The sequence below is a fragment of the Crinia signifera genome, chromosome 1 (genome assembly GCF_055691185.1).
Source record: "Crinia signifera chromosome 1, ASM5569118v1, whole genome shotgun sequence".
In the NCBI taxonomy this organism is placed as follows: domain Eukaryota; kingdom Metazoa; phylum Chordata; class Amphibia; order Anura; family Myobatrachidae; genus Crinia; species Crinia signifera.
The window spans coordinates 352,201,424-352,217,360 of NC_139217.1; the positions used below are offsets into that span (position 1 = coordinate 352,201,424).

At 44.3% G+C, this 15,937-nt stretch overlaps 1 protein-coding gene across 3 annotated transcripts in view; it reads left to right on the plus strand.

Moving 5' to 3' along the window:
* Positions 1-15,937, plus strand: part of SLC5A1 (solute carrier family 5 member 1) — an 82,578-nt gene that overhangs the window by 64,648 nt on the left and 1,993 nt on the right. For all 3 annotated transcript variants that reach the window (XM_083147945.1, XM_083147963.1, XM_083147956.1), the window contains 8 exons: positions 5,654-5,734; positions 6,835-7,055; positions 7,139-7,274; positions 7,366-7,473; positions 11,060-11,210; positions 12,371-12,539; positions 14,550-14,765; positions 15,618-15,726. In XM_083147945.1, coding sequence (XP_083004071.1) covers positions 5,654-5,734; positions 6,835-7,055; positions 7,139-7,274; positions 7,366-7,473; positions 11,060-11,210; positions 12,371-12,539; positions 14,550-14,765; positions 15,618-15,726 — 1,191 coding nt within the window. The remainder of the gene's footprint in view (positions 1-5,653; positions 5,735-6,834; positions 7,056-7,138; positions 7,275-7,365; positions 7,474-11,059; positions 11,211-12,370; positions 12,540-14,549; positions 14,766-15,617; positions 15,727-15,937) is intronic.

Genomic DNA, 15,937 nt, shown 5'->3' on the forward strand with positions numbered 1-15,937 from the left:
GCTTACAATCTATAGGGAAATAGGCATTGATACATAAGGATAGATACTGTATTCATTATTGCATCGATTCCACCAGAATGCAAGGTTCTATGACTGGTTCTGGAATTTGATAAGCTTGCCTGAAGAGATGAGTTTTTAGGGAACGCTTATAGGTTTGGAGACTGGAGGAGAGTCTTATTGTGCTTGGGAGGGCATTCCGCAGAGTGGGTGCAGCCCGAAGAAAGTCCTGCAGTCGGGAATGGGAGCGAGTAATGAGTGTGAATGAGAGACGCAGATCTTGGGAGGAGCGTAGAGGACGGGTTGGAAGATATTTTGAGATAAAAAAAGAGATGTATGTTGGTGTAGTTTGGTTTATGGCTTTGTGTGTAAGTAAAATAATTTTGTATTGAATACGGTAGACTACAGGTAACTGACAGAGTAGCTTTGCAGACGATGAACGTCTGGCTAGGAAGATTAGCCTTGCAGCTGCATTCATAATGGACTGTAGTGGTGAGAGTCTGTATTGGGGAAGGCCAATAAGGAGACTATTGCAATAATCAATGCGTGAGATGATGGGAGCATGGATTAGAGTTTTTGCAGTATCTTGTGTAAGGTAAGGGCAAATTTTAAATATGTTTTTTAGGTGCATGTGGCATGATTTTGAGACAGATTGTTCTCATGCTTGATATAGGGGGTGATTGTAGTTGAAGAGCTCCCCTGCGCGTTCGCATAGGGGAGTGATTTTTATAGACGGTGCATGTGCAGAAGTATTTATGCACATGTGCAGCCTCTGTGTGCGAGCGGGCGGTGAATTGATTATTCGTCGGTCACTCGCACACAGCAGTGCGGGTGGGGGGCAGTGAACCATCGTTGCGTCCATGGGAACACCCAGCGTTGAAGCACTGGCATGGAAATTTGCCCGTGCTCCGATAAAAATTCACACGTCAGCTGCCCGCCTGCTTCCAAAGAGGTGTCTTACATCTGCGAGCACTTGCAAAATCATTCAATGGTCGGCGACCATGAAATGATTTTGCCCCTGCACGCAAGGCTGTGAATGGATGCTTATGCATTCGCATGCGTGCATGGAAACTGGCGTGCGGGGGGTGGGGGGGGGGGCAGGCATCATGCAGGGGCCGTGCTTAGAAAACTGTCACCTGAGGATAATTTTGCTGATTATTAAGAGCTATAAACTTCATGTACAGTACTCAGTATTAATGTCCTACAGCATGTATGTACCTTTTACTGCAACTGATGATACTCATTTATTTTCCCATACAACAGTAACCATGTAAATTTATTACAATGATATTATGGCATACAGATATACCAGATATGGCCTGATTCAGAATTGTTAGCAAACAAACAAAAAAAAATAGCGTAATTTTAGTCCCGCCCCCTCCCGCAGATCCGTGAATACCGGAATAGGTTTCAGCAGGTCCAGGGGGAGGTGGGGGCTTTGCGGAGCATGCAGGAGACTTCCCGGGGGGCCGAGAGGGGGAACCAATATTCGGGAGCCTCCCGGACATTTCTTGAGGGTAGGCAAGTATGGATCAAACCATACCTCCCAACTGTCACGATTTTAGAGGGACAGTCCCGATTTTCGGGTCCTGTCCCGCTGTCCCACCCGCGGCAGGCATTGTCTCGCTGCGGGGGGTGGCAGTTGGGAGACCCCCCAATCTAGTAGAATAGACGCTGTGCGCATGCGCACAGCGTCTATTCTCGTATGAAAATGAGGTTGCGGCTAATTAGCATAAGCCGCGCCCTCATTTGCGTACGCCCTGCCCCCTATTTCTTCAGATGAAAAGTTGGGAGGTATGATCAAACTGAAAACTAAATTGCAGTGTAAAAATAAAGCAGCCAGTATTTACCCTGCACAAAAAAAATTATATATAACCAACCCAAATCTAATTATCTCTGCGCATCTTACATCTGCCCCAGCAGCAGCGCAATATAGTTTGGCTCAGTTGTCTGCTTTTTTGCTTTGCTAACTAAGTTGAATCAGCCCCATAGTTCAGCAACATATAACATATTCTCTAATTATATTTTTGTTTTACTGTATATCCTTTATGGGAATAGTCCTATCGCTGTGTTCAGTCTTGTATTGGTCATTGGTAATCTATTTGAATGAATGATACTTGTACTCCAGTGCTTATGTTTCCACTTGGACTATGCCTAGTAAGTACTCCCTGAGTACTATGTTTGTTATGCATCCTGACTGCGGAATATTTTTTGCACAGAAATCCTTACCTGTCACTGTATATACATTACATACATGGTATGCAGTCTTATCTCCAGCGTTATCTATATTCTGGTGCTTTATGACAGTAATTGCTTCAATTTGTGTAAGTGCGTGTTTATGGCCTTTGCTATAGATGAATCTCCTGTTATTCTATGACGCTGAATGGCTTGTTGGATATTTTTCCTGCCAGTACTATTACACCTGGGAGGATAAAAACATGTTATGGGGGAAATGTGTATCCAGGGACTTAGAAGAAATGCGGTGTCGATGTGTGCTACATGCTGTGGTGAGGGGCGATAAAGAGGCATTATACCTGAGCTGAGCACATATCACACAATGCACATTAGCCTATCATAAAATAATAGTAGATCACAAATATACAAAGGTCAGATGCGCGCTGTGCTTACTGCAGCCTTCTGTATCCTAGGTGCACTTTTCTAAACACTCCATAACAGCGCGGGAGTGTCCTAATCCTCTGCGGTCAGAAGTCTCTTCAAGATATTTTTCACTCTAATCTTAAATAATAGGCAATTTGCGCTCCCAAGTCCTAAGGCTAAGTGTAATAGCCTGTGAGAAGCAGCACGTGTGGGACTAGGGATGACCATCGATGATTGAAATAATTGATGGTTTATGTTTAATACTTTTTTACAAGCTCCGTCCCCACGTTCTGATTGGCCCACGGGCCTTTCAGTCAAAGATAATGGATAACCATCAAAAGCTAAATCTGTCAAGGGTTATCCATCACATAGTTTATGACTATCAATGGCTGGTTGCAGAATCCCCATCGATGGCGACTACACCAATGGCCATCCCTATGTGGGACTTTGTGTGAAAGATCTGTCCAGACTTGCCTGAGGTCCCACACTTCTTGCATCCTGCAGGCTATTTCATTTAGCTCCTGGCATATTACTTGACTGCATACTTGTCTACTTTTTAAAAAGCATCCAAACACACACACACGCACACACATATATATATATATATATATATATATATATATATATATATATATATATATATATACTGAAGTCAGATAGATTGCTGCTATTTCAGGCAGTCTCCCTAACAATCAGGGAGTTAGGAAGAATGAATAAAAAAACTCAACCCCTATATGCTATTAACTTTGTTAATCTCTAAATTGGTACCTGCAATGCCGAAGGCACGGCGGTTCCGAAAACGGGATGGAGCTAGGGGTGGGCGTGGCATCAGGTAAAGGGGTGTGGCCTAGCATTGCGACCCCTGTTTTTATAATTTTTGGGTGCTCCCCTAGCGACTATGCAGCCCCTGGCTAATTCCCCTCCCTACACTGAAGAGATGCTATGCACTGATACACGGCATCCCATCAGCAATCACCTCTGCTCCAGCACCCCCCAAACTGCCCCTCCCACTCGCGGGACACTGCCACTCTCAGGAGGGGCAGCGGGACAGTCTCTGAGACAAGCAAGTTATCCCACAAGTGTGTTATTGAGTGTGTGGGAATATGACACACCTGGAAACTCACAAACTAAAAGCATTTTTCTCCAGATGTTTTAACACTCACATATCCTAGTATCCTTCTTCATGGTTCAGTGCTAAGGTCTTTACCATATTCCTAGAAGAAGATCTTGAATTGAAATCATGTTCTAAATGGTAAAGTTTTTTTATTTTATACCTGTTGAGGTTTATAAACCTAATCCATATTTGTCCCTTTTTTCTTTTTGAAAAGCAATAAGTTATTTTTACCCTACAATTGGCGACACACTGTATTGAATGCTGAGGGGTAGGTTTACTAAACCTTTTAAAAATGAAAAGAGGTGTTATTGCCCTTAGCAACCAATCAGATTTGTCTATCTTTTTTTTAGGATGCAATAGGGAAATAATAGACAGACTGATTGGTTGCTATGGGCAATATCACCTCTTTTCATTTTTAGAATTTACCCCTTAGGGCAGGACAGGACAACCTCTGGCTCTCCAGATGTTGTGAAACTACAAATCCCAGCATGCCTTGCCACAGTTTTAACAGTCCCTTATAGCAAAACTGTAGCAAGGCTTGATGGGATTTGTAGTTTGACAACATCTGGAGAGCCATAGGTTGGCCAGGCCTGCCTTTTAGAGTCTATGGCCCCAAATGGCCTCAGTGAGACCTTAGGGTTTCACTGCTTTTTGTGATAGTGATTAGGAAATAGGGGAGGAGGGGGTATTGAGTGCGGTACTTATGTAGTATCTGGGCGCCCGATTTTGTGATTGTATGCCTTTCCTTAAGGCAAAATCGCATCGAATCGGCAAAATCGCATCGAATCGCATCGAAATTGCATGCGAGATCGCATGCAATCCGATGTGATTCGATGTGATTTTTCATAGGATTCAATATTAACAAGGTCCTGTTCATTTCCCCACTATCCAAGTGGGCACAGAGCTGATTTTATATAGCGTGGCGAGCGCAGCGAGCCACCGAGCCCAAAGCGTGGCGAGTGCAGCGAGCCACCGAGCCCGAAGCGTGGCGAGTGCAGCAAGCCCCGCGAGGGGACGCGGAAAACAATTTAAGTAATCCGTAGCCCCTCGCGGGGGTCGCTACGCTCACCACGCTTCGGGTACGGTGGCTCGCTGCGCTCGCCACCCTATATAAAATCAACTCTATGCCCACTTGGATAGTGGGGAAATGAACAGGACCTTGTTAACATTGAATCCTATGAAAAATCGCGTTGAATCGGATTGCATGCGATCTCACATGCAATTTCGATGCGATTCGATGCGATTTTCCGACCCGATCTTAAAATCGGGCGCCCAGTACCTTGACTGCTTTTCTTTAGTCTAAAAATCTGTCATGGTAAAAAAACATGGATGGGCAAATGACTCTTAAAACCACGTGTTATTGTTGAAATTGCAGTTATTTTCAATTTTTTTTTCTTTGGTCATTTTTCACCAATGCAGTTTTGACCTTGAAATAACTAAAAATCTGTGTGCAATCAGAAGCAAATCATGCCATTTACCACATAACTGAGCCTAGAAACACATATAAACGCAATCTACTACACTTTATATTTTTTCTATACTTTTTATTTGGTCTTGGGGTGCCGTGAAAACAATTCTGATACTCCAGGGTCCCGTGATTTAAAAAACATTGGGAGCCCCTGATTTAATGTATTGGTATGATTCATTGGTAATATTGCTCCACTTGGAAGTTTACAGTATAGCTGTGGTTCCCAAACATTTTTGAGCCATGGCCCTGTGACCAGCAGAATTGGAAAGAATCCGTAAGTGCTGCATGCAGAATGCAGGAAATGGGAGGTATTTTATTCCTGATGAAAACTATTAAAACATTAAAATGTTAAAATATTATTGTTGTCTAAAGTGAACATATTTGCCAGGTCCAGAGTTCTGTTGTCATGTCTACTTTGTGTAATGCCCACTTTTCATCCCAACTTGGACTGATGGACTGGTCTTCTATCTATGTAGGTGGTCTGGCAGCTGTCATTTACACGGATACACTACAGACAATCATCATGATTATAGGCTCTTTCATCCTCATGGGCTTTGGTAAGTTAATATTGCTGTATATTTCCTGTGTGTGAAGGACTTATGTAGACTCTTGAAACTCTTGAACCACTAATAGAGGTATTTACCAATAGCATTTGGCTTCCCATTAAAGCCTGTATTATTGCCAGTGGCACACACCCTTGATGTTGGCCTGGAAGTATACCATATTTTTGCAAATATTTGTAACTCGGGCAGATTTATTAAGCTTGGAGAAGAGATAAACTGGAGATAAAGCGGAGAAAAGGTAAAAGGAGATAAAGCACAGCCAATCAGCTGTGTTTGAAAAAGACAGTTGGGAGTTGATTGGCTGGTGCTTTATCTCCATTTACCTTTTCTCCGCTTTATCTCCAGTTTATCTCTTCTCCAAGCTTAATAAATCTGCCCCCTTAGATCCCTGAACTAAATATTACCATGTAGTTATTACAATCTTGTTACTAATGCCCCTTAATGTGCCAGGGAAAATCTGTTTTGTGTATCAAGCTAGTTAAACTTGCCTGACCCCCTAGAGTGGGCAGCACCAGTTCATCTATGAACGCTTCACCTGTGGAGAGAGTAACAGCTCTGATGAAACAAGGATGCTAGTGATGTTTCCCTGACAACCGGCTATATAGTCAGAACAGATATAACATCAGCATGTAATGTTCCTGTGCCTGCCACCCAGCTCCAGCTGCTACAGTGGTGGCAAATGTCATCTTTCTCATGCTGGCCACACATCAGACCAATTTTCCTCCAACCATCCAACTAGTTGCTTGGATGGAATAAAAATATGGTACTGGATGGGAGAAAAGGACGATCAGAAATGTGCTCACAAACCTAGGAAAATGGACAAAAACATTCAGTCAAATTGTTTAAATCAAACAGGTACAACTACAGTACAGTGTCTGAGCGACAGTTTTTGTCCTTTTCCAGATTTTGGGAGCAAATTTCTGAAGTAAATATTACATTAATCACATCCAGTACCATATTTTTATTCCATCCAAGCAACTAGTTGGATGGTTGGAGGAAAGTTGGTCTGATGTGTGGCCAGCATAACACACTCAATCCTGATTCTTATTTGCTGATATTACATTACTAATAAATATCTATCATTTATTTTATAGCATTCAACGAAGTTGGTGGATATGAACAGTTTATGATTAAATATATGAACTCAGTTCCGTCGCTGAAAACAGATAATGGTACTGTGGTTCCAAGTGCATGCTACACTCCAAGAGAAGATTCTTTCCACATTTTCCGAGATCCCATCAATGGAGATATGCCATGGCCAGGTCTTATATTTGGTCTGACCATCTTGGCTATGTGGTACTGGTGTACAGATCAGGTAATCTATAGACCTGGTGTGCACAGTTCCTATTACTATAGCGATATCATGGGTGTTAAGATTAATCTAGTTCCTGTCACCAGGTAATAGTTCAGCGATGTCTCTCTGCCAAGAACATGTCACACGTGAAGGCCGGCTGTATCCTGTGCGGATACCTGAAACTGCTGCCCATGTTTTTGATGGTGTTTCCTGGAATGATCAGCCGCATTCTGTACCCAGGTAAAATGATTGCCGCAGAGGTTTACAGAAGGACAGTATGTGTATGCTACAAGAAGGTTATGAATTATATGTGTTGTGTCTCTGTTTGTAGATCAAATAGCTTGTGTGGATCGTGAGAAATGTAAATTATACTGTGACACAGAGGTCGGATGTACCAATATCGCTTACCCAACGCTGGTGATTAAACTGATGCCAGATGGTAAGAAGCCTTTACTCACCATACTGTCCAACACTTATTTATATGGGTAGTTGTTATTACATGTAATATGCAGAATTTTACTGCTCAACTTCATGATGCTGTGGGCATAGCATGTGTACATATAGTAAGCGTGACACTGTATACAATAACGTATTTTATGCTCAACACACATTAAGATGAAATACTAATTACCAAAGGTGGTAAGGACAACAGATCATTAGATTCCACTGTCCACCATTGGAATACATACTTCCAGTTTTGGGCCTTTGTATTCAGAAGCAGCCAGGGCTGGTGTAAGGCTCCTTGGCACCCTTGCCAAACCTTCAATATACTGCCCCCTACCCCCACCCTACACTTCAACCAACATCCACTTTCCAGCCTCTCAGTGAAAGTGTGGAGGTTGCATCTAAAGCCCCGTACACACGGGGCGACTTGAGCCCCATGCTGAGTGAGGTGCTTAAGCACAGATTACTCAGCACACAGCGGGGCACACATGCGATGGATCCGCTATGTGTGCTGAGCGATCAATGCTGAGCAGTGTTTGGCCTGTGCTTATAGGCAAAACACTGCAATCTAAGCAGGATATACAGTGCATGCTCTGTCGATCTCTGCAGGCGACGGTGACTTGTGGGACCACACATCGCCATCGCTATAGGGAGCGAGCCATGCTTCAATTCTAAGCAATTTAGTAAGATCACTTAGAGTAAAGATGCCCATACACGTTACAATTATTGTATACAATATTGTATACAATATCGCATCTCGGTTTTGCGATGAGTTGAGATCTAGTACAAAAGTATGTGCTGCACGTACTTTTTGTACTAGATCTCATCGCAAAACCGAAATGCGATATTGTATACAATATTGTATACAATAATTGTAACGTGTATGGGCACCTTTAGAGCTTAAATTGCCCCTTGTGTTTGCCCCTTTAGAAGTTCCAAAGCCGCCACCTGCATTAAGTGCTAATACCTTCAACCTAGGGAGCAGTTTACATTTATTTGATTGCTTTACAATTGCCTTGCTTCACCAATATCAAATAGAACCTTAGTTTTTTAAATATCAGTGATCGTGAAGACATGGTTTTTATGAGTTACAGTATTTCGGTCCTAAGCATGAAAATGAGTGAGTGAGCTTAAGGACGAATAATAACATTTTAAACACTTATGTATAGTACTGCATCTTCTAAGACCTTTATTCTGCTGTTCGCCGCCTGACTGCAGTTGAGTTGTGTGAAATATATATATTATTAACGATTTCGGTACTTGTGTACTAGCACGGCGCCCATCTCCTCGGAGACCATAAGGACTGCAATGGTATGCGATGTGATGCGATGGCAGCCGATGTTATACAATTTAAAATTGTATACCATCGAATTGTATGCCATTCTATCGCATATACAATGGTATGCGATTTAAAATTGTATAAGCACCCTAATGGGGGCTTACAATGTTAAATGCACCCCCACACCACCCCCACTATGAACGTGAACCCGAAGCGTGGCGAGCGCAGCGAGGGGCAGCGGTACGCGTCCTACGACCTTTTCATACCCCCACTATCCACGTCGGCGTGGAGTTGATTTTATATAGTGTGGCGACCGCAGCGAGCCACCGAGCCCGAAGCGTGGCGAGCGCAGCGCGCCCCGCGAGGGGACGCAGAATACATGTAAAGTAATACGCGTCCCCTCGCGGGGCTCGCCACGCTTCGGACTCGGTGGCTCGCTGCGCTCGCCACACTATATAATATCAACTTCACGCCGACGTGGATAGTGGGGGTATGAAAAGGTTGTATGACCGCGTACCACTGACCCTCGCGGGCTCGCTGCGCTCGCCACGCTTCGGGTTCACGTTCATAGTGGGGGTGCATTTAACACTGTAAGCCCCCATTAGGGTGCTTATACAATTAAACATTGTATAGGGGGCTTATACAATTTTAAATCGCATCGCAGTGCATCGGATGTATGCCATGCCATGCGATGTGATTATATGTCATGCGACCAAATATCGTGGTCGCCGTGCTAGTACACAAGTACCACGATTTCTTATAAAGAGCACACATATTCCACAGTGCTTTACAGAGAATATTTGAACATTCACATCAGTGCCTGGCCCAGTGGAGCTTACAATCTGTTCCCTACCACATGTACACGCACACACATTCACTCTTGGGTTAATTTTCATTGGAAGCCAATTAACCTACCAGTATATTTTGGGATTGTGGGAGGAAACAGGAGTACCCATGGGAAACCCACGCAAGCACGGGGAGAATATACAAACTCCACACATTTGGGGCCATGGTGGGAATTGACCCATGACCTCAATGCTGTGAGGCAGTAATGCTAACCATTACACCATCCCTGCTGCCCTATACATATATACATGCTCATCTCTGAGAGAAAGGTGAAGGGCCAGCAGTCACATTGACAGAAACTAATTCATTCAGAAGTCCAGCATAATACCAAAAGACAAAAGGCAGAGGCTTGGCAGCTGTTTTAACTGGATCCGATATGATTTCCCGGCGGTCGGGATCCCGGCGGTCGGAATCCCGACACTGGAATCCCGACCGCCGAAATCCCGACAAGGGGGGGACATGGATCGCCCCCCCTTGCGGGCTCGCTGCGCTCGCCACGCAGCGGGCCCGGTGCCTCGCTACGCTCGGCACGCTATTTTATTCTCCCTCTATGGGTGTCGTGGACACCCACGGAGGGAGAAAGTTTCGGGATTTCGGCGGTCGGGATTCCAGTGTCGGGATTCCGACCGCCGGGATCCCGACCGCCGGGAAATTAACCGCATCCCGTTTTAACTTACCAATGTCAGTTTTTCTCAGGGGATAGAAAGCTGATAAACCTACTGATACAGTAGTCTACTGTAGGTGGAGAAAGAGAAATGTGATCATCACATATTGATGAGCCTGATAAATTAGTATTGTGTCACTGAAAATACTTGTGCCTCTGTTAATGCTATAAGGCAGTGGTTCCTAACCTTTTTTCTCTCCCGTACCCCTTGATTAAGCTGTTCATTTATTAGTACCCCCACCTCTCAATTTGAACTATCCACAGTACTTACAAGTGGAGTGGAAGTGAGCGGTATATGCGTGTCCTTATATTAAGGAGTAGCGGAGGAGTAGTGTGTGGTCAGGAATTGAGTCCCTCTGTGTCTGGCAGCTGGCTGTGTACTGTCTCTGGGGTCCTGCTAACGCCTGTAAGATTAATGCCACTGCTTCCTCCACCTGTGGCAGCGCAGGTAACTCCCAGTGGATTGCTGATCGGGCAAAAACATGAGAAGAAGCTAATGACGATGCAGACAGAACCGGAAGTTATGTAACGTGATTCGTCTCCATGGCAATGGGAGACTTATCCTGGAGACTTCTTCTTCTTCCACCATTACCAATATTATTTTCAAGTACCTCCAATTGGTTTGCAGAGTACTCCCAGGGGTACTAGTACCCCAGGTTGGGAACCACTGCTGTAAGGGAAACATTTCTGTTTTGTGTGCTGTCCACTTCACAACATTCTTCTTGACTCCAATTGCAGTTTCCTTAAATTGGTCCCCCAAACCTTTCTAATGTCTTTGTATGACTTCTCCAGGACTACGAGGCCTGATGTTGTCTGTAATGTTGGCATCTCTCATGAGCTCCCTAACCTCCATCTTCAATAGTGCCAGCACTCTCTTCACTATGGACATTTACACCAAGATCCGTAAGAAGGCATCAGAGAAGGAGCTGATGATAGCAGGGAGGTGAGACACCTGATGATCTGACCTATCTCTGACATCTGGGAGGGTTTGTGTCTGATGAATGATTCCAGAAGATCTGATTCTTCTTTATGAGTTACTTCTATTGCTCTAAATGCTGCTCATGAAGTTCTCTGTGTAATAGCTGTGAAATGTTTAAAAAGTATATGTCATATAAATATGACTATTGTTATATTATTGATCACTGAAAAACTGTATTTGTTTGCTAGATCACACAGAGGAAGCCTAATTATATTTTATAATAGTTATTATCACATGCCTCTATAATGGCTTGGGCATATTAAGTTTTGATGTGGGCTGTTCCCATTTAATGCCATTCTAGAATCTATGTAGACAATGAGAAGACTCATGTCAGTATATAGGATATTTCCACTCTCAATGCTCACTAATACTTCATTAGTAGATGCTAACTGCATGCAGGAATGCATAACAATGAATTTGGAGTACAACGTATGTATGTAGCACATAGTCCATGTAACATATGTGATGATCAGGGTTGCTGAGGATAGGGGAAGTTGAACAATTTGCAACATGGCCACATCCAGTACAATTCCTATTCCGGAAAGTTAAATACTAAGGGGGGTATTCAATCACCGGCACCCATCTCCTGATGGGGTAGATGGCCGCTGGGCCCTATTCAATGCTGTCTTCCCCTACAGCATTGAACAGGGGAGCTCGGCAGAACGAGCACAACTTCACAAGCAGCCCGGAAGTGACAAGCTCTCGACCGCAGCTCACCTCTTCCCGGCCGCAACCCGCAGCCACGCCCCCTTCTCGGTCCACTGCAGGCGGGACATTGAATCCCGCCTGCGTGTTCACGGTTGAGCAGACCGAGAATGGGACAAGGTCACGGCTGTTGAGCAAGCTAAGCAGCTGTGACCCCAGATTGAATACCCCCCTAAGAGGGCATTTCTCACCATATTGGGGATTTAGCTGTTACTTCTCCAGCAAGCCCATGGTCCAGAGACACCTGGAGCACCACCCATCCCCCTCTCAATGCCCTTGGTGACCTGTTCAGTGCTCAGATCTCTGTTTAGTGATTCATTTGTTTCAATGATAGATCCATTTTAATCTAATTTAACTCAGAATCTATATTTCAATGTAGTTGCACAAATGCTTGTTCTACTATGGTCTTTCCCTTGTAGGATCTTTATCTTGTTCCTAATTGGAGTGAGCATAGCCTGGGTCCCCATCCTGCAATCTGCACAGAGTGGACAGTTGTTTGATTACATTCAATCCATCACTAGCTACTTGGGACCACCCATTGCAGCTGTCTTCTTTCTGGCTATCTTTGTTAAGAGAGTGAATGAGCAGGTTAGTCCCTAAGTACAATGACAATAACTGTGTAAGCAGGATTACATATCACTGGAATTATGGTGGTTGCTTATGAAATATACTCGGTATTAGCGTGGGGCAGCGATGGTACTGTCACCTAGGCCGTGCGCTCTTGGTGGCAACTTATCCCTAGTTACAGCCCTGCAAGACTCTGAATTCCAGGAAAATAAGATTTCTTAAAGAAGAGAAAGTAGGGCATCAGGACACATGCCAGCATTGCTCAAGGGCATAACTACCATAGTGCAAGGGGTGCAGCTGTTATGGGGCCCAGGGCTGAAAGGGGCCCATCTTTGCTGTCCAACTAATATGTTTTACATACTCACCATTAGGTGCTAAATAGTTGTCTCTTACAAAATGATGCTATGGGGCCTACGAATATCTAGGTACGCCTCTGCTCAATGCACACAGTATAGAATGGCATATGGCATGAAATGAAAACATATATAACAGACCAATATATAGGGCTTGATTCTGAGTACGAGGATATTCCAATATTTATTTGATAGCACATGCATCTCAGTCGCACCATGCAGGCTTCTGGGTTTTGTATTTACAAAGTTGCAGTATGGCAACAGAAATTTAAGGGGTGTTCCTGAATGCTGACTGGTAACGAGGCAAGTAAAAAGATGCACGGAGATGTTGAATCCTGTAGATGTGTCACGAATGTGTCCCTAAAATCACATAGGCCGCCATACTCCGATAGAGAAACTGCAACTGCCGTGGGGCAGCTGCACATTCGGATGGTGTGACCGATGGTGATTCTAAAGATGCACCAATTAGTTTTAAAGCAATTACAGATGTTCAAAGTGCGTGTCTCAGGCCTTGCACATTCATAGGAAGCTTCATCCAACTTTCCTTGTGCACATCCTATGATAATTCAGGACCAAAATCCTACACTGTACTGTACATTAAAGGGAATTTATGGCTTCCATGTCCCACGTCTTCATAAAGCTTTTTTGATTTTTTTTTTTATAAAAAATCGAGTGGTTATGACAAATGTCATCCTGATGACAGCGTAGTAAGGTCACAATGAAAACAGCTCTTCAGGAAAACCAGAATTCTAGCATCTACATACACTCACAGTGGGTTTCTCAGTCCTTGCAGATTCAGACGCAAGGAAGAGTCTATAGAGGCGTCAGCATAAACAAGCAGATGTGACTGTGGTGAACATGTTGACATGTTCACTGTCAACATTATGGTCATGTCAACATACTCATACAACATTATTAATGCCAACATGGGCACTGTTGGCGCTTTAACAGGAGGCTCTGTCTCTGACGCTGGGCAAAGCGGGGACTGGAGCGGGGGAGCTGGTGGCAGCGAGCACAGCTCCGGCGCCAGGTGATATGTCGGCACCTGGAGCTAGTGCTCCACCGGCTCCACCCTAGCTACGCCCCTGCATCCGACCAGCTCCCTCCCATACGAAAATGAGTGTGCATCGTGCATCTAGCATACTATTCAAAATCAGCTAGATAGTAATCTAGCACACTTAAGGTCCATACACACTGGGTGACTATGCCCAGCGTGTATGGACAGCGATGATGACAATCACCGCTGAGGGGAAAGCCGCTCAGTGCATACACACTGAGCGGCTTTCCCCCTGCCCGGCGCCGACAAAGGGGGGGGGGGGCGGCTTTGTATAGCGCAGAGCCGAACTCAAAGCCGCTCATCAGCTGGCAAAACCAGCAGATGAGCAGCTTTCCCGGTGATTTTGCGGGAGTGCGCAGCAGTGCTCACCGCTCATCGCCAGGCCATACACACTAGGCGGCTTTGAGCTGAAAGCCGCTCAAACATGCTGTTTTGAATGGCTTTCAGCTCTAAGTCACCCAGTGTGTATGGGCCTTAAATCGTACCATGTGTTTAGTGATCCCCACAATATGTGCAAGCACAAACCAGCTATATTTTACCAGTGATTAGCTCAGTGTTTAGGGATTAAGCTTGGATTTTGAGGTACTGATTATTGTCTGTTCTTCATCTCTGCTGCCACAGGGGGCTTTCTGGGGATTAATTATTGGGCTTTTCATCGGCCTGTCACGGATGATTGCAGAATTTGCTTATGGTACCGGAAGCTGTGTGCGGCCCAGCAACTGTCCAAAGATAATCTGCGGAGTGCATTACTTGTATTTCGCTATAATTCTGTTCGCTGCATCCTCCATTATCATCTTGGCTGTGTCGTTCATGACCAAACCAATCCCGGACAAACATGTAAGTAAGGAGAAAAGCATAATAAATGGTCAGTAGTCCAATACATAGAGTGTGTGTCGGTTTATTGTATATGAGTAGACAGTGGTATGGTTGTTTATAGAGGGCCCTAGACAGCACACCCTACAGTATGTAATGAGTGATGCTAACTTGGTAAGGTTTATAGTGTCACATACACACAGAAAAAATACAGGGACACCTGAAGTGGAACCATTGCCCCAGGTTCGCTTCAGATGCCCCAGAGCCAAGTTACGCAGGGAGCACAGGGCGCTTCCCCAGAACCCAGACACAGGATGGATCAGCTGCAAGTTGCAACTCACATCTCTGCTGCACAGAACAGGAGCAGATGCATTATCCATATTATAATACATTAATTGCTCAGAATGTGGTTGAGAGGATCTTTATAAGGGAGTCATCAGACAACCAGGAAATAGGAAACGCTGTTTTCACTATTTCATCCATTTGTCTGACTGGCAAATTAATTAGCAGGGGACATTCAGCGATCCAGTTAAACAACCCTATGGGACATTCAGTACAAGATAACAGGTATGCAGTGGCAAATAAGTCACATGCTTCTCTACATTCTCAATGCAAAGATCAGCCCTTTAATAGGATTAAGTGAGTAATATGATTACTCTGCTAATCCCCTACTGTATTGTTTATTGTTCTATGTATTGTATTGCTGATGAGAACAATAGGTGAGCCATGGTGAGCCAAGACCTAAGGAAGATAGTTGAGAGGGGCTCCATCTGTAGCTTTCCACCAGACTGGTAGTACAAATATTTAAATACATGTCATGTTTTTGTATATGTGCTATTTAAGTGGTAAAACTGATTGAAATGGTCAATTTTGCAGCTTTACCGCTTGTGCTGGACTTTAAGGAACAGCACAGAGGAGAGAGAAGATCTAGATGCAAATGACTGGGTTAATGAAGACTTTGAGGATGACTATGAGGAAGAAGGAGGTTAGTTATGCAATACATTAAATATTCACAGTAACAGAGGCGTAACTCTGGGAGGCAATGGAGTCATCTGCCGCTAGGCTGCTGCTCCCAAGGGGGCATTTCTCCTCCCCTGCGCGTTTGAATCAGTTAATTGAAACCCATCGATATGGCTTCTGTGGCTGACTCCCCCTCCGAGCAGAACATTACATGTCACACTCTCTTTATTCTAAAC